Below are 16,872 nucleotides of genomic sequence, written 5' to 3' on the forward strand. Positions count from 1 at the left end.
GGGGGGGTGCAGGTGGGCAACGACGGGATGGTCAAGATCGCCGATTTCGGGTTCCTCAACATGCGCCGCAAGTGTGCCGGGCGACGGGACCTGGCCAGGTGAGACTCGCATTCAACGCCACCCCCCCCCACCACGATCACCACAGCCAGGCGGCGGCGGCGGCGGCGGCTCGCTGGTTGAACTGACGAACGCGCCTTTGGCACGCGGGGATGCTGATGATGCCCATAGCGATGGCGACGATGCTAGTGATGCTGACAATAACGCATGTGGTGGCGGCGGCGGCGGCGGTGCGGCTTCAGTTTTGTGTACATGGCTCCGGAGTTTCTGCGCGACGGGACCAAGAGCGAGAAGTGCGACGTCTATTCGTTCGCCTGCTGCCTTGCGGAGATCCTCACCGGTGCGTTCGACACCACCACTACCGCGCGCGCAATCTTCGGCCTTCTCCGCGAGCGTGCTCCCCGCGTCGTGCGTGACGTTGTATGTCGTGTGTGTGTGTGTGTGTGTGTGTGTGTCTTGCGCGCGGCTATGCGGGCGGGAGGTTGGTGTGTTAAGAAGGCATGCAGTCCAGAGAATGATGTGACAGTTGTACTGATAGCTCATGTGTTGTGTGTGCGCCCGCGCGAAATATGCGAACATCCCTCTATATCTGTATATGTGTGTCGTGTGCGTGCGTGCGTGCGTCATGTGTGTGTGTGTGTGTGGTGTGTTTTATATATGTAAATAGGGGAGGAGGTGTTCAAGTCGCTCAAGCGCGAGATCCTGTTGTCCAACCAACCGGAGGTCGTACTGTACGACAAAATCGTGATCAGAGGAACACGACCCAAATTGTCGGCCGACCACGGTGCCTACCCCCCCCCTCCCAAATCCACATCATCACCATCATCATCATCGAAAGAGAGAGAGAGAGAGAGGAGGCGTGACTGCCACTTCCCCTCCCTCCCGGCCCCTCCATCCCTCCTCCGCTAATCCCATATCTTGTGCCGCCGCCGCCGCCAGTCCCGCCACCGCTGGCGGCGCTCATTCGCCGAAGCTGGTCGCCCAAGCCCGAGGAAAGGCCCAATTTTGATGAGATCATCAACGTCCTCGACACCGCCATCATCGATGCCGTCATCAACGACAACGCTGGTGAGCACGCCCCCGCCATCTCTCTCTCTCTCATTGTCCGCACCCTTCCCCCCCCAACCGTTATGAGCCATATTTTTTTGTAAAGGATATATAACCCATATATTTCTGTAACACCCAACCAGGTCGCGCGCTGTGGCGGGACAATTTCACGGGCCGCACGAGAGTGACGTGGGAGGATTTCGTGGCCGCCCTGTGCGGCATGTTCATGATCCCCCTGCCCGTCCTCAACGATGACAAGAAGCTCGACGTACACTGGCGCTGCCTCAAGGCCCTCCTCGTCAAGGGCGGCATCGACGACCCCGGTATCGATATGCTATCCTATTTCCAGCTAATTTCTATCTCTCTCTCTCTCTCTTGCCGCGGTGCTCCTGAGCTCACTCTCACTTCACACGACGCACACGCACACGCACACGCAAACACTCGCATCTCTCTCTCTCTCTCTCTCTCGGAACCGGTGCGTGGCTGGTGGGGTGGCTCGCGCGCAGATGGCCGTCTGATGCAGGGCAGCGGGATGGTAACGCTGGAGAGCTTCGGCGGCAACCTGGCGTGCTTCGGACCCCTCATGAACCTCATGGGCGTCGCCTTCCTCACACGAGTACGACACACACGACACACACAACACAACGCTGGTTCGGCACAACAAAAACCCCCCAAAACATCAGATCCGGAGCGTGGTGGAGCTCGAGTGCTTTCACGGCTACATCACCCCGGAGATGGCCGAGGAGCGGCTTGCCGGTACCTGCGCCCCTCGCAATGCACCCCCCCCCTCACGTGGCGGCGGCGGGGAGTTGGTAGCACATACCTTTCTCTTTGTGGAAGTTTGCTGAGGGGGGGGGCTTACTAACCGGCCGACGACGACGACGACGACCCACACACCGCAGACCAGCAGCCGGGCACCTTTCTCCTCCGGCTGAGCTCGCACGCGGGCATCTTTACCGTGTCCGTAGTGACCCGAAAGGGGGTGGAGCACAAGCGCATTCTCTACAAAGCCACCAGTGACTTTGGTACGACACACACGCACGACACACAACACACACACACACACACACACTCGACACACTCTCTTTCTTGTTGGTCACCAACACACACCTCATGCCGTCGTGTGTGCGCCGTGTGTGCGCGCCGTGTGTCCGTCTCTGCAGGTCCCGTTTATCTGTACAACAGCTGCCCGCATCGAAGTCTGAACGACCTGTACGCCCACACCCCGCGCCTGGCCTCGTGGGGGGTTGGGGTGGGGGGGGGTATGAGGCCGCTTTCTCATGAGACTTACTTGGCTCGGTGCGTGTGGCGCACATGTACGTGTGGTGGCGTGATGGGTGGGGTGGCTGGGGTGGCTGGTGGCCAGGTTGCGAGCGGAGAGGGCCTCGTTCCAGCACCCGTTCTCCTCGTCGCGCTACAAGAAGCTGCTCGCGCTCGATGTGGAGGTGGGCAGCAGTAGTGGCGTGCCGTCGCAGCGACTCAAGGCCGACTACCTCATCCCCAACGGGTGGGACGACGACCGCTCCTGATCATTGGTGACGCATGCTCGCCCACCGCCCACTGCCCCCCCCCGTCGTGGCGGTAACCGCGGTTCAATTTTGTGAGGCAAAAAACTATTTATTTACTTATTTATTTTGGCGCGCCGTTTGTGTGTCGACAGTCTGTCTGCGTCACCGTCACCTTAAGGTGGGCGGAAACGGTTGGATTTTATTCATCCGGTTCAATCCTTCGCGAATCAGTAGGATCTCGCGGCCCCGATTCTTGAGCAAGCGCGCTGTTTTCAGGCTGCACCCACAGCCCCTCCTCATCATGAACGGATTTCTCGTCCACTACGATGCGTCTGGCTCTACGGGAAGGAAGCTACACTTGAAAGGAAGGAAATTGGTCTCCTTTGGCAGGTAATTCTTTCGTTCTACCGGCGATGCGCTTTGCAGCTCGCAAATTTTCTCAGCCATCTGGCCACGATCGAGCTTTTGTTGCTCCCTCTGGAAAGCTCATATATAACTCTCAATCGCCAGCGATTCCCAATGTACCGTGGTGCTGCGAACGCAAGGCTTCAAGCCCAAGCATGCCGTCATGAACGTTCAACATGGCCACAAGGTACCCATTCACCGACAGGTCCTCATATATGGAAGTTGAAGCGGGAGCGAGGTGTCGAGAATTACCGCTCTGGATCGCACCCCTGACCATGCAGTTGCGATGATATCCAATCCATACAATCCAAATTTTCATCGTTGGCTGCATTCCCCCCTTGCTACTATTATTATTGCTTGAGGGTCTCTCGTTGTTGTTATTGTTTGCGTTTGTGTTTGCGTTTTGTTGAAGAGCCTTTGGGGCGTCGGTCGTGGCCTCTCCCTCTCCCCCTCTCTCCCTCCCTTCGCGCGCGAACCGCCGCCGGGCCAGCCTGCGGCGCTGACACGCGGGATGGGGAATGGTGGTGATGCTTCTGTGGTGCTTTTATTTTTTATGTAATGTAATGTAATTGTAATGTATGTGTTGCGGAAACAGATATACCTTCAGAACTTGGACGAGGAGGGGCGCATGGTGCTCGTGAACGATAAGCCCCTCTCGGGTGACCCTATGGAGATCACGCACGGAGACAAGATCAACTTTGAGAACTGCGTCGTGCTCGTCTACGAAACCGACCCCAACGCCACCCAACCCGTACGGATGCTTCACACATCACCTACACGCACACGCACACGCACACGCACACACGCACACACGCACACACGCACACACACATACAATGAACGACACCCGCGCGCGCTCCCCTTTCTCTCGACATAGCGCTCACCACCAACGGCGCCATCTACCGACACCGACACGCACACCGACACGCGCCATCTCCTCGCCACCTGGGCCAACTCGTGGCGGCTGTAGGATGACGGATCGCCGAATAACGGGCACGGCGGTACGGAACCGTTGGAGGGTACTCCCCTCTCCTTCTGTGGCTCGTGGCGGGAAATGTGGGATGCACGTGTCGTGTGTGTGTGTCGTGTGTGTGTCGTGTGTGTCGTGTGTCGTGCTGCTCATCGCAATGGAGGTGGGTGGTACGTGGTGGGTGGTGGGCGTCGTGTGCAGACTCGCTCACTGGCAGTGAGGTCGGGGCTGGCGAGGAAGAGGACGATGAGGGAGCGGAGGAGGGTCTCGGGGAAGAGGAGGGCGAGAGCGAGGAGGGCGAAGAGGAGGACGCCGAGGGCCGGGAGGAGGAGGAGGACGACGAGGAGGACGAGGAGGGCGAAGAGGAGAGCATGGAAGACGTGGAGGGCGGCAAACACGACAGCGGCGGCATGGAGGGCATCACCGCCGCCGCCGAAGAAGCAGCGGCAGCGGCACAGCTGAGCCGTAAGCGGAAGAGCGACTACCTCCAGAGCGGCGACATCGATCCCGAGGCCGAGCCCGATGCCGACGGCGGCAGCGGCGACAACACCGCCACCGCCGCCAACAACCTGAACGGCCAGCCCCACACCGGTCCCGATGGACTGAGCGTCGCCCTCAAGCTGCCCCCCACCACCACCACGACCTCCACCACCGAAGATGCCACCCAGCCCGAGGTAACCCCCCGCCCCGCCCAAATCTGCCGCCGCCGCCGCCAGCCGCAACTTCAACAAAGCTCCCCCCCATATCCATCCAATCAATGCCTCTCGTGCGCACGCTAACATGTGGCCCCACTCCTCTTGGCGGTGGTGGCTGGTGGTGGCTGGTGGTGGTGGCTGGTGGTGGTGGCTGGTGTTGCACCCCAACGACAACAGGAGGGGGCGAGCGTGGCAGAGGACAACAGCCGGTTCAGGCACCTCACGCTGGACCGCATCCTGAGCGAAGGCCTCGTGGGCGAGGGCAGTGTGGGCCATGTACGTCCTCCCACACATGTCGTTTTAGTGTGTGTCGTGTTTGTCGTGTGTGCGTGTGTGCGTGTGCGTCGTGTGTGCGTGCGTCGTGTGCGTCTGTCTGCACACAACTGTCTGACCACAACCACGTGTGGTGGTGTGGCTCCCCCGGCGTCGGTGCACAGGTGGAGATAGTCAAGGATTCGACCAATGCGCTGTGCCTCCTGATGCGCTTCCCGAATGCCTTGCGGAGCGAGAGGGGCAGGCAGCTCGCCGTTGGCCTTCCCGATCTCTCGGGCGACCTCGAGGAGGCCCGGAATGCCGCTCGCCAGCGAGTACCCCATCCCCCCCCATCACTAAGGCCCGCCTCGTCGCGCCGACCGTGGCGTACAGTGAGCGCGGCGAGCTGTTTTAACGACCCCCCCCCAACACGCACGCACGCACACACACACGCCTGCTGACCAAACTCCTCCCGCTCGCAGGCGGCTCTGCCACACGCGAAGCGGCTGAAGCAGGAGCCTGCGCGTGTGGGCGGAACGGCCATGCGACCGGGTGCCTCTCGAATCAGCACCGCCACTCGACCCACCGCGGGCACCCGCACCATCACCGCCGGTGCGTCCTATCTCATCGGCCGTCCGCAGTGCAGTGTTGCGCGCGCGCGCGAGACTGTTGCTGACGTGCTGTTGTTACGTGGCAGGTGCGTCGCGCGTCCTCCCTCCGAACAAACGCCTCACCGCCGCCGGCAGCACCAGCAAGAGCAGCCAAGCCACCACGACCGGCAGGTACGCCACCCTACCCCATAACTCCTCCTCCCCCCAGTGTGTGTCGTGTGTGTCGTGTCGTGTGTGGTGGGAGAACCTCTCGAGAAATGCCAGCTGCATTTCCAGGCAGCGCATGCTGACACCGGCGGTGTGTCGTGTGTGTACGCGCGCGCGCGGTGTGTGTGTGTGTGTGATCCAGGACGACCGCCAACTCTGCGGCAGCAGCACTCAATGCACGCCAGCGGGTCATTGTGGGGAAGAAAAAGGCAGCAGCGGCAGCTCTCAACGCACACAGAGCCGAGGAGGCGGCCATCAGCGAGGCCGACCAGGAGGAAGATGACAACTACGAGGACGAGGGCAACGTCGGGTCGAAGAAGAAGAAGCACAACAACAACATCAAGCTCAAGCCCAAAAAGAGTGGCGGCAAGAAGCAACACATCAGCGCCAAGGGAACACTTCTCTGGAGTGCTGAAAAAGTGCTCCGTGAGGAGAAAAAGCCCATGAAGGCTAGCGAAATCATCTCCAAGGGCCGCGAGAAAGGTACCCATACCCTCCATCAGCGCTCCTCTTTCCAATCGATAATGACACACGACACGCAACCACAGCCTACATTGAAACAGATTCGAAAGGGGCGGCCAATTCGCTGGTGGGACGTTTCAGCACATCGATAAGGCAAGACCCTAACAGCCCTTTCATACGAGTGGCTTCCGCTACCTATGGGCTCAAGGAGTACGCACACCTCTCCTCCTACAAGAACTATGTAGAAACCAGCCCTGAGCAGTAGTACAGCCAATAAATGGGGTAGTTTTCTTCTTCGTCCCCGGATTTTGGCAGTTCGACTGGCGTACTCGCCAACGGAGGCGGAGTTTAGACTTAAGTTCACGCCCAAAGGCGGAGTTGGGACTTTGAATTTGTGGGGCCATCACCACACAAGCTAGATGACCCGGTTTTCTCGCTTGCTCTGTAAGCTCTTGACCTGCCGTATGGTTCAAAATGAGCCACAGAGCACGGGCTTCCAGATGTGATGGGACTCAGCCCTCTAGGATGGCTCATTGGGGCGCTGGGACTTATTAACGCGCAGCAGAGATCACTGACTCTTTTTTTCACTTGCCTTGCAAGCTCGTGACCTCGCGTTTGATTCAAAATGAGCCAAGGAGCACGGGCTTCGAAATGTGATAGGACTCAGCCCTCTAGGATGGCTGCGCTTGTAGAGGTACGCCCCCACAAACGAAGGAATCTAACTGAACAATCTAATTCGAATCTTAATCTTAATCGTAATCTAATCTAAGATCTTGTTCTGACCTGACAGGGGATGCAACGAAAACGCGTAAGGGGATGCAACGACAACGCGTAGAACTAGTTTAACTCGTAACACTCCTAAAACTCGAAACACGAATAGCTCACTAGCCCACGTGGAAGCCGATGACGTATTCAGGAAAACTCACTTGCCTTGAAAGCTCCACGGCTGCCAAAGGTGCCTGTTGCTCTGCCAGGCAACGGGCCTTCGTGAATGAGCAGAATGAGGACTGTACGACAAGCCATTGCTGTGTTCACGAGTAGCCACGAGTAGAAAACTAGTTCCACGAGTTCCACTAGTTTTACGAGTTAAACTAGTTCTACGCGTTGTCGTTGCATCCCCCAACACTCGTTAAACGCGTTTAGCTAGTTTAACTTGTAAAACACTGATTAAACTCGTTTAACGACCTGCCCACTCGTTGAACGTGTGGGCCGTGGAAATCTAGTGCTTCGAGTTAAACCAGTTGTACTCGTTTGTACTCGTTTTTCGGAGCACTAGTTTACTTCGTGGAACTAGTTTTCTACTCGTGGCCATCGTGTAAACAGCAACAGCTTGCATACAGCCCTCACTCTGCTCACCCATGAAGGCCCAGTGCCTGGGGATGGCTTGTTTTCGCGGACATCGCGACCTCCCGCGGACATCGCGATTATCCGCGTGTTGCAGGTGTGAGGAACGATGCGCGTGGCCTCGCGGTGAAGAGTAGGCGGTCCGCGGGAGATCGCGATTATCCGGAAGTCGCAATGTCCGCGGTGTCGGAATTAAGCTTTTCTATTTCCTTAGTATTCAATCATCGGTGGAATACCTGTAAGGGGATGCAACGAAAACGCGTAACACTCGTTAAACGCGTTTAACTAGTTTAACTAGTAAAACACTGATTAAACTCGTTTAACGACCTGCCCACTCGTCGAACGTGTGGGCCACTTGTGAAACGAGTGGAGAATGTGTGAAACGAGTAGAGAACGCGTGAAACGAGTAGCAAACGCGTGAAACCAGTAGAGAACGTGTGAAACGAGTAAAAACCGCGTGGAACGAGTAAAACCCGCGTCGAATCGAACGAGTAAAAAATGCGTAAATAACGAGTAAAACGAGTAAATAATGAGTTAAAGGAGTAAAAAACGCCTAAAAAACGAGTAAAATGACCACAAACCACCTGTGGCAACACTGATTAAACGCTTTAAACTAGTTAAACGCGTTTAACGAGTGTTACTCGTTTTCGTTGCATCCCCTAAGGGACCGGCGCTCCTTTATTTTTCCTTTTAATCTTTCATCAATACACAACTACTCCTCCCTGTTTCACACGCGGACATCGCGGCCGGCGACTCATCCCCTATGAGCACCTCACTTCCGATTCTCAAATCTTCAGAGGGCTACGCTCTCTGGTTTACTCAGATTCGAGCGTACCTTCGCGCGAAGGAGCTATGGTCACTTTGTGACCCCGGCACGCTCAACTCGACCACCTCCTCGTCAAACGAGCCAGCTCCTGAGACGAAGAAGGAAGGAAAGGAGTCAGCGAAGGAGGATTCCGAAGCCCCACCCAACGGTAAGGGCGGGAAGGCCTTGGGGATAATTACCATGTCCCTCGAGTGGCCCACACGTGCAACGAGTGGGCAGGTCGTTAAACGAGTTTAATCAGTGTTTTACTAGTTAAACGATTTAAACGCGTTTCTCGAGTGTTACGCGTTATTGTTGCATCCCTGAATCTATCATTGGAGCTGACTCCCCGCCGCGATGATCGCGGGTAGTCACGACCTCCGCGGAGCTCCATCTTGTAGCCCATAGTCTAATTGGTCTGGATAATGATTGGCAGCCGGCTAGCTATCAAGGCAAGCGAGAAAACTGGAGCGCTTTGTTTTAGTATCGTGATTTTCGATTACAAGTTGCAAACAGCGCACGGCAGCGCCCAGAATCAGGCGCCATCTTGTAGCCCATGGTCTAATTGGTCTTGACAATGGTTGGCAGGCCGCTAACTATAAAGGCAAGCGAGAAAACTGATGCGCTTTGATTGAGAGTGCGATTTTAGAGGTACAAGTTGTTAGCCGAACAGCGTAACTGAAGCGGCCTGAATCGCTCGACATCTTGTAGCCCATGGTCTAATTGGTCTGGAAACAAATTTGAGGGCTACCAGCTGTCAAGGCAAGCGAGAAAAACAGTGCTCTTGGTCGAGTGGCTTAGAAAAATTGCAAAATTACTCATAAACAGGGAGGTCCTGGCGGCCCAATGAGGCATCCTAGAGGGCTGAATCCTATCACATCTTAAAGCTCATGCGCTGCGGCGCATTTTGAACAAAACGGCAGGTCAGGAGCTTACAGAGCAAGCGCGCAACCGGGTCATCTTGCCTGTAATGGTTGCCGCAAAATTCCTAGTGTGCTGCCGAGAAAGTCTAAACTCCGCCTCCGGCAGTACGCTGGTGCGCATCGCATGTTAGATTTCTCATGCACAGTCGCAGTTGCCCACCTCCTGCGCGACGGTCCAGCTGCAGCGGTCTCAGGTACCCCCAATCGTTCTTTTATTCGAGGTGCGAGTAATCAGCAATGTGACAGCATTGGTGTCGCATTCTCATATGTTGTACAACGAATCTCACAAGTGAGATCTCACTTCACGGTAGAGCCGCCATTGTGCGTGCCATCACACCTACAACCACAACATCATCCGCGCCATTTTTTTCCTCCTTCCACGTACGCATCGTTAGTTTCTTCAATCGACATCGCAGCTACACCTCTTCCCCACTTGGGGGAGTGCCTGTACTACCACGAGGATAGTGGAGTGCCCACCCACCACACACCTTCTGCGTCCGGGCACTGAGGATTCAAGCAGGCAATGTGTGATTTCTGATTGGGTTTGAGTGCGCCCCAAGTGATTCCGCGGCCAGCAGTAATTAGTAGAAGACCTGCACAAATAACGTACCCCCCCATGGAGCAGCGTGGGGGGAGTGAGATCAGGCGGTGACACATTGTGGCGTGCTTGGAAGCGCACCTCAGGAGTGAAGGTGCCGTGGAACCCGTAGGGGGTGTGGTGCGCCAGCTTTGCCCTAGCGACTGGTCCGTGGCCAAGATTGCGGGCGTCGAGCACCACGAATTGCGTTTCGTGCCTCTTGCAGTCGTACAGTTGCGTGATCACCCACCCGTCGTCTTCCTCCCTGTTGAGCCCCGGACGAGGCACGAACACGGGCTCACCCAGGATTGAGAACTCAGCCCGGGCACTCCACACCTGGCGGCGGAGTCCTAACGAATGGCAAATAGCTCAGTGCGTGCGTGCGTGCGTGCGTGGTGCGTGCGTGCGTGCGGTGGACCAGGTGCATCGAAAGAATACCTTCGCGGTCGAACTTGACGATCTCCTGGAAGGGGATGGGTTTCTGCGGCGAATCCGACGCCATCAGGTACGCGTACCGCCACCTCTTCCCCGCAATCTCCGGGTGCACCTGCAATTGAACACATGTGATCGATGGGCCGTCAGCGATGCGTGAAAGAGGCCGCGAGGAGCTGTTAAACGAGCGGAGGGGTTGCACGCGTACGCTAGGGAATTCGCAGCTGCAAAAATCGGCCTTGGTGCGGACGAGGGTGCCCCGCTTGAGGTCGGCGGTGTAGTTGTGCACAACACCGGGGGCAGCCCTCGCATTCGCCAACCACATGCCCTGGTCGTCACGAGAGAGAGAGAGAGAGAGAGAGATGAGTTGTGTGGCATGTGTGCCCGATGCAAGGTGTCGTGTGTGTGTCGTGTGTGTGTCGTGTCGTGTGGGTCGTGTCGTGTCGTGTTGTGTGTCGTGATCTGTGCGGATGCTGATTACCTGCTCAAAGTCCATATTGAACTTTTCGCCAATACACACACTAGAGAAATGCACTTGGGTACCTTCCTCCCATGCGTTGCCTGTTTGTGGTCGGTTGATAATGGATCCATATGGAGGAGAAGGGATGACGAATGAAGAATGAAGAGGTGCGGCGTACAGTGGTGGTAGATCATGCATGGCTCGGTCTCAAAGAAGCGAGGCTGGCTCTTGCCATCTCTGGGGATGATGATCATGCGAGAGGGCACTTCTAATGAATGACATGCAATGAGGCTCAATTCGGATTGCAAGGAAAACGCCAGGCGTTTGATTCACCTTGAGGGACGGAACAGAGAGTGAAGGGCGTACCGGGGTAGTAGCGCATGAGCTGGCCTGGGGCGTAGGCGCCGGAAATGATCTTAGCGACGTTGGTCCGCGAGAGCTTGTAGAAGGGCGTTTGGTGGAAGATGTAGTAATTCTCCGTCAAGAGAAAGTCATGGCCTGCGTGACTCGACAAAATCAATCACAACACCCACAAGGGATTAAATTGTAATAAAAAAAAACAATAAAAACAAGAACCAAGATGAAAAGGAGACCGGTAGGTAGGTAGGTAGGTGGTACAATAGTAGTAACTCTCAAAGGAGTGGATCTGCTTGCTCAGCAACTTCCAATCCTTGTCAAACTCGTAGATGAACAGCTTGCACTTACCACTCATCGCTAGCTGAAAACTGCTCGTGCGCAAGTTGAACACACACACGACACAGACGACACAAGGATGCAAGACTACAAACCTGAAGTTTACGAGGCGGTCAGTGGCGGCATCATAGCGGAAGTGCGCTGCCAGGCAATGGGAGTCATTGAGCGCTCCATTGAGAGTGTCCTTGCCCTTGGTCTCCAACGTGGCGGGGTCGAGCAGGTACGGTAACCCTAATACGGTGATTGTGTTGTTATTTTCGATGGTCTCGAGGTACATCACACCACAACCACAAGTAGGAGTTCAGTATTACCAGACTCCCAGGTGGCCAGGAGTTTGCCGCCCCAGTAGTAAACGTTTGTGTTGGCTGGATTTTTGAACCGCTGGCCAGGCAGCTTGGACTTCATGACGTCTTCCTTCCTGTATGCAGTATCATAGCAACCGCTAATGAACACACAGGCCAGACGAACACAACACACAGTGCTGCATACTACATGTACGGTGTGTGTGTGTGTGTGTGTGTGTTGTCTAACATTCATATGTGCGTGTGCAAGTACCACTCCGAGAGAGCCTCGCCCCAGGTAGGTGATGGTTTAGTGCCCATCATACCTGCAAGAACGATGAGAATCCCAGCCACACGTGAGAACGGGAGAGCAAGTATTTGAACCAACGAACGATGGCTGTGTGGGCGGTAAAAGAACCAGGGTGGTACCCTTGAATATGAGCTTTTGCGCCTTCTTCTCCATCATGTAGCCCGTGGTCTTCACGTACTTGGAGCGGAAGTGGGCCTTTCCCTCCGCGAACTTGATCGCGCATACCTGAACATAACCCGCATCATCTCGACACACACGACCGTTGGTGCTCCATTGTTGGCCCCAGTGGGGAAATGGCGGTGCTTCCAGAAGGAGCCTCGCGCAAGATCGAAAAGTACCATGCCATCGCCGTCAATGGGGTGCACCAACGGAGTGCCGTAGACATCCAGCAGCCCCTTATGACCGTGCAGTGGCGCGTAGTGGCCGAGTGAGTGAGGGATCACCGCATGTTCAGGCGCATTACTGTTTGATTTTTGCAGAGGGGACGATTTGCATACCGGGCCGTTACGAAAGAGGGTGCCGTGCAGCTCGGCTGGAAGCTCGCCCTCCACCTCCAGCTCGTAGTCGAACTCCTACGCCGAAGATTGCATTCAAGAACAATAAACAATTACAATCATCTTGTGCTGGGGAACCGAAAAAGAAGGAGGAGAAGAGTACGTACCTGGGGCTGCGAGGTCCAACCCTTACCCACAGCCTCGGGTGAGAGGTCGAAGGCCGGGTCAAGGGCCACAGTGGGCACGGCCTCGAGGGAATCAGCCGTGCCCGCTTCCGCCTTCTCACCGTCCAGCTTCTGCTGGCTCAGGCCGGGGAATAGGTGGCGGTAGTAGCTCAGTACGCGCTGGCGCGCTTTGTCCACTTCGCCGGGCGCCTCCGTTGCGGGTCTCTCCATCATACGGCACCACCGGTGATCTTCTTCTTCTGTGGGGTTGTTCCCGTCGACGAAAGGCCCTCTTTCCGCCTCTTTCCTTTTTTGTTTTTGGCGGGAAGGCATTTTGTTTTTTGTTTTTTTTTGCTAAAATATTCTTTTTGTAATTTAATCACTCGGTCCCGCGCACACCCCAACATCCACCCTTTTGTGGTTCAGGGAAATGGAAGGATGCTGTAGGTCTGCCCTTTCTCGGGATTGGTGAAGGAGCAGATGTTGCCTGGGCAGGCAAGCTGCTTACAGTCCTGTGTCCCATAGTAGCAAATACCTGCGCACCACGAACGTCCAAACAAACCGCAAGCAAGCAGTTAGTGAGGGAGGGGACATGTGAACAACGGTGGTGGGGAGAAGGGCGCGCCTATGGCCTTTTGCATCTCCCAGGGCTGGTAGAGGATGATGGGCGATCCCTGTTCGCTGGTAACGACCATATCATGCACAAAGCCGATCTCATCCACCCAGGCCGACACAAGTGTGGCATTGATAGCCCGGAGTGTGGTAAAGAAATAGCGGCTTCCCAGCGGAACACCAGGGAATATCCGAATGTAGCCCTCATGGCTCTGATGTGCGTGGAAATAGAAATATATAGATATAGATATATGTTATGGCATAGGGTGAGTGGCCGCTGGTGGGGCACACGCACCTGCATCAACATCTCGTTCACAGTACCAAGCGCCCCAAGACCTTCTATGCCGCTGTGAGACACGCTGCAGTAAAGGTTGGTTTGACACCAGGTCTGCAGGGTCTTGCGCCAGTGCGCCAGCAGGTCAGTACTATTGTAACCGGCCCGCACAGCCGCCGGGAAGATCTGCACACAAGGCGCCAAGGTGTTGTTAATCGCTGTCGGTTGTTGCTGCTGCTGCTGCTGCCGCTGGCAGGTGATCACTCCTCCTGTTGAGACGCGACAGGACAGGTGTGTGGGCGCCAACGTACTTGAGGGAAGGCGTTGCCCTGCGCCCAGCTGTCGACGCTCTTGATGGTGTTCTGGGCCACGAGGAGCGTGTCGGGGTCGGAGCCCAGGCCGATGGTGCCCGCGGGCCACAAGGCGTAGGTGTCCAGAGGGTTGCCTCCCGGCGGTTGCGGAGCTATCAGATACGACGCCTGGAACACCTTTTGCCCCGTCGACCCGGAGATGCCCGTGGCAAACGGCGCCAAGTTGTCCGCCACGTCCTGATACTGCCGAGCACGCTTCACAGCCGCAGCCGCCGCCGCAGAAGACTGAGTGGCGGCCGCCGCCGCCGCACGTTGCTCCGCTGTAGCGAGGGTGCTGAACAGGAGGCGCAGGAAGGACAAGGTGCTGGTTGGGTTGACGTCATAGGCCACACCGTTGGTCGTGCTGCCGCACAGCTCGAAAGTGCAGTCGTTCACGCTATTGTAGGTATAGGTGCCATTCTGGGTGACGTTCTTCTGTAGGTAGCACAACCAGAAGTCAGCCACGCCCGTCAGGAAGTCGTACGGCGTTCGTTGCAGTACGCCCACCTCTGGAAGACCACCCGCGCCGGTGATGAGAGAGAGAGAGATTGTTCCCTACAAACAACAACAACACTACGCGCACGTACCAGCCTTGAGCCAGGTGTCGTCGAGAGAGTACATGTAGCGGTGCGCGAATATGAGGGCTGCAAACACAGCGTCGGACCGCTGGCCCATGTCACCCACATCAGTCGACGTCATACCCCACGGGCCAATGTGGCCAGGGTAGTGGACTCCCGGACATCCAAAGTAATCGTCAGCCATCTGTTCGCCTTTGGCCATGTAGTCGATGATGACGTCGAAGAAGGGCGCCATCACCTCGAGGCGGTTGGACGACGCGGCGGCGTAGTAGGGAGCCTGGAAGTTGTAATTCAGCGTAAAGTCGCCGCCGAACGGCAACCCGTCCGTGGTGATGAACGACCCAAACAGACCCGGGGCTGCCGGAAGCGACACATAAATAAATCAACAAACACGCACGCACGCACGCACGCAACAAACAAACAAACCCTGGCGAGATGGGGGGACCCGGGGGGGGGATGAAAGAAGGGGGAGGGTGGGGGGTGGGGCTTACCGACAGCGCCCTTCCGGGAGATGAGGCCCAAAATGTACTGTGACCCGTACCAGTAGCCGGTGGTCAGCGGATCGTCATTCCACAGTACCGACGACGCATTCCAATACAAGAGCCAGTGATCCAGCGTGCTGCACAGAACACAGAACACGGCCAGGCCGTGTGTTGAGCACAGCTTGTTCAACAATGTCGCCGTGCTAGAAGAAAGTCGAACCTGTTGAGGGCGGCCTCGATCGTTTTGGGCGTCTGGAGGTGCAGAGCGAGGGTGGCTTCGTGCTGCGGGTCGATGTTTTGGCCCATTGCGTCAGCGTTGCTCAGCACCTGCAACGCCGCCCAGGAATCCGGATCCGTCGAGTCAGATGCGGGCGTGGACGTGGGCGTGGGCGTGGGCGTGGGCGTGGGCGTGGGCGTGGGCGTGGGCGTGGGCGTGGGCGTGGGCGTGGGCAGGAGGGCTGTACGTAGGTGAGCAGGAAGATGCGTTGGCCATTCGTTGGTGCCAAGATGGAGAGTTCCACCTGGTCCTGATTGATGGCGACCGCCGCCGGCGTAAGGCTGGTCCCATTGTCCCACATCAGCCTGAACCACACACCACCGACACCAAGACCAAGACCGGCACCACCAGCAACACGCATGCTGAGCCAATGCCCTTATACCACCACGCATGCGTGAAGAAAGGAGGGGGGGGGCAACAGGCACCGGCAAGCGATGACGGCGGTGTTCAGGAAAGGTTTGGGCTGCTTGGCGTTGGGCAACACCTGGTAGGGGCTGCCGTTAGTCCGCGTGACGAACACGCTCTCCACCTGGGCCGCCTGCTTCTCGTTAAGTCGGATCCTGCGTGGATGACCCACGCCAGTCAAATAGGCACACACGACACACACACGACACACACACACGACACACAACACACACGACCACACATGGTGAGGGGGAGGGGGCATCAAAGGAGGTCTATGCATGAGCGCGCAGTGATGGTGAGAACAGCAAAGAAACAACAAACAACAACGTACCCGTCGGCGGCGTGTGGGCGGCCTTGGCCGGGCCTGAGAGAGAAGGTGCGACCGTCGGCCAGCACGTAGCCTGTGGAAGTGGGCAGCTGCCCGCCGGCCGGAAGCCACACGGTCACATTGACCACGGCGGCGGCGGCGGCGGCCAGCTTGGTTGGTGCAGGCCTCACAAAGTCCAGGGAGGTGACCATGAGGTTGACGTCGGGCGCCACGAAGGATTCCGAGGTGACGGTCCAGTCGTAGCGCTGGATGACCTTGACCGAGGCGTTGCCCATGAACTGGTACGCGGTGAAGGGAGTAGTGCCGGGAAGGGAGGAGGAGGCGGTGGCTTGCTCATGGGCGCCCTGCCGAGAGAGGTCGGAGTCGAAGGCGGGAATGGTGACGCGCAGTCCGCCGACCTGGCGGAGGCCTCCGTCGCCGTAGCCCAGGTGGGAGAAGCCAGAGATCGGGGCCGCCCAGAAGTCGTTCTTGGCCAGGTAGAAGGTCAGCTGGTCGCCCAGCGGACGGCTGCCGACCACCACCCCGAGCTTGCCCCCGTTGCCCAGCAGCGGAGCGTCGGGAACCGGTTGGTTGGGGTAGACCAGCGGCGGCGCGTTCCATGTAGGGACGATGTCCCACACCGGGCTTCGCGGTACCACCACCGCCCCCGACGTCAGCGCGGCCCAGTGCGACAGCAGCCAGCACAGCGCAGCAGCTACACAAAGAACTGACCGCATCAGGTGCTCGCGAATAATACTATGAGCGACGTAATGTGTGGGACGGCGACGAGCAGAAAGAAGGAGGAGAAAGACAAACGGGTGTGCAGAATGGAAAGTTGTTTTTCCCATTTGCGGCTTGGTCTAGGAAGATAAGAAAATGGAAAAAAAAAG

General features: G+C 57.1%; 5 protein-coding genes across 5 annotated transcripts in view; 2 read left to right on the forward strand and 3 right to left on the reverse strand.

Annotated features, from left to right (window-relative positions):
- ACA1_138930 (protein kinase domain containing protein) overlaps positions 1–2,633 on the forward strand; it is a gene marked incomplete at both ends in the record, with an annotated part of 4,432 nt that extends 1,799 nt beyond the window's left edge. The window contains 10 exons of the mRNA XM_004336171.1: positions 13–98; positions 300–465; positions 730–841; positions 997–1,125; positions 1,248–1,427; positions 1,611–1,720; positions 1,788–1,860; positions 2,007–2,129; positions 2,268–2,316; positions 2,471–2,633. Coding sequence (XP_004336219.1) covers positions 13–98; positions 300–465; positions 730–841; positions 997–1,125; positions 1,248–1,427; positions 1,611–1,720; positions 1,788–1,860; positions 2,007–2,129; positions 2,268–2,316; positions 2,471–2,633 — 1,191 coding nt within the window. The remainder of the gene's footprint in view (positions 1–12; positions 99–299; positions 466–729; positions 842–996; positions 1,126–1,247; positions 1,428–1,610; positions 1,721–1,787; positions 1,861–2,006; positions 2,130–2,267; positions 2,317–2,470) is intronic.
- Positions 2,634–3,180: 547 nt separating this feature from the next.
- Positions 3,181–6,479, forward strand: ACA1_138940 (uncharacterized protein; the record flags this gene model as incomplete). The annotated part of the gene is made up of 10 exons (XM_004336172.1): positions 3,181–3,204; positions 3,613–3,768; positions 3,988–4,036; positions 4,189–4,661; positions 4,860–4,958; positions 5,120–5,269; positions 5,417–5,546; positions 5,632–5,716; positions 5,895–6,235; positions 6,316–6,479. 10 exons carry the CDS (start codon positions 3,181–3,183, stop codon positions 6,477–6,479), a joined length of 1,671 nt encoding a protein of 556 aa, XP_004336220.1.
- Positions 6,480–9,867: 3,388 nt separating this feature from the next.
- ACA1_138950 (retinal pigment epithelial membrane protein) lies at positions 9,868–10,791 on the reverse strand (the record flags this gene model as incomplete). Its single annotated transcript, XM_004336173.1, has 5 exons — positions 9,868–9,879; positions 9,966–10,213; positions 10,302–10,410; positions 10,504–10,623; positions 10,777–10,791. 5 exons carry the CDS (start codon positions 10,789–10,791, stop codon positions 9,868–9,870), a joined length of 504 nt encoding a protein of 167 aa, XP_004336221.1.
- Positions 10,792–11,047: 256 nt separating this feature from the next.
- ACA1_138960 (retinal pigment epithelial membrane protein) lies at positions 11,048–12,928 on the reverse strand (the record flags this gene model as incomplete). Its single annotated transcript, XM_004336174.1, has 10 exons — positions 11,048–11,088; positions 11,122–11,253; positions 11,374–11,480; positions 11,544–11,679; positions 11,760–11,866; positions 12,004–12,055; positions 12,159–12,264; positions 12,378–12,434; positions 12,537–12,611; positions 12,701–12,928. 10 exons carry the CDS (start codon positions 12,926–12,928, stop codon positions 11,048–11,050), a joined length of 1,041 nt encoding a protein of 346 aa, XP_004336222.1.
- A 191-nt stretch (positions 12,929–13,119) lies between these two features.
- On the reverse strand, positions 13,120–16,719 carry ACA1_138970 (uncharacterized protein; the record flags this gene model as incomplete). Its single annotated transcript, XM_004336175.1, has 10 exons — positions 13,120–13,232; positions 13,290–13,521; positions 13,605–13,769; positions 13,895–14,442; positions 14,521–14,868; positions 15,003–15,130; positions 15,214–15,320; positions 15,458–15,575; positions 15,696–15,830; positions 16,007–16,719. 10 exons carry the CDS (start codon positions 16,717–16,719, stop codon positions 13,120–13,122), a joined length of 2,607 nt encoding a protein of 868 aa, XP_004336223.1.
- Positions 16,720–16,872: the final 153 nt, after the last annotated feature.

Source organism: Acanthamoeba castellanii, assembly GCF_000313135.1.
Source record: "Acanthamoeba castellanii str. Neff unplaced genomic scaffold scf7180000084705, whole genome shotgun sequence".
Lineage (NCBI taxonomy): Eukaryota > Discosea > Longamoebia > Acanthamoebidae > Acanthamoeba > Acanthamoeba castellanii.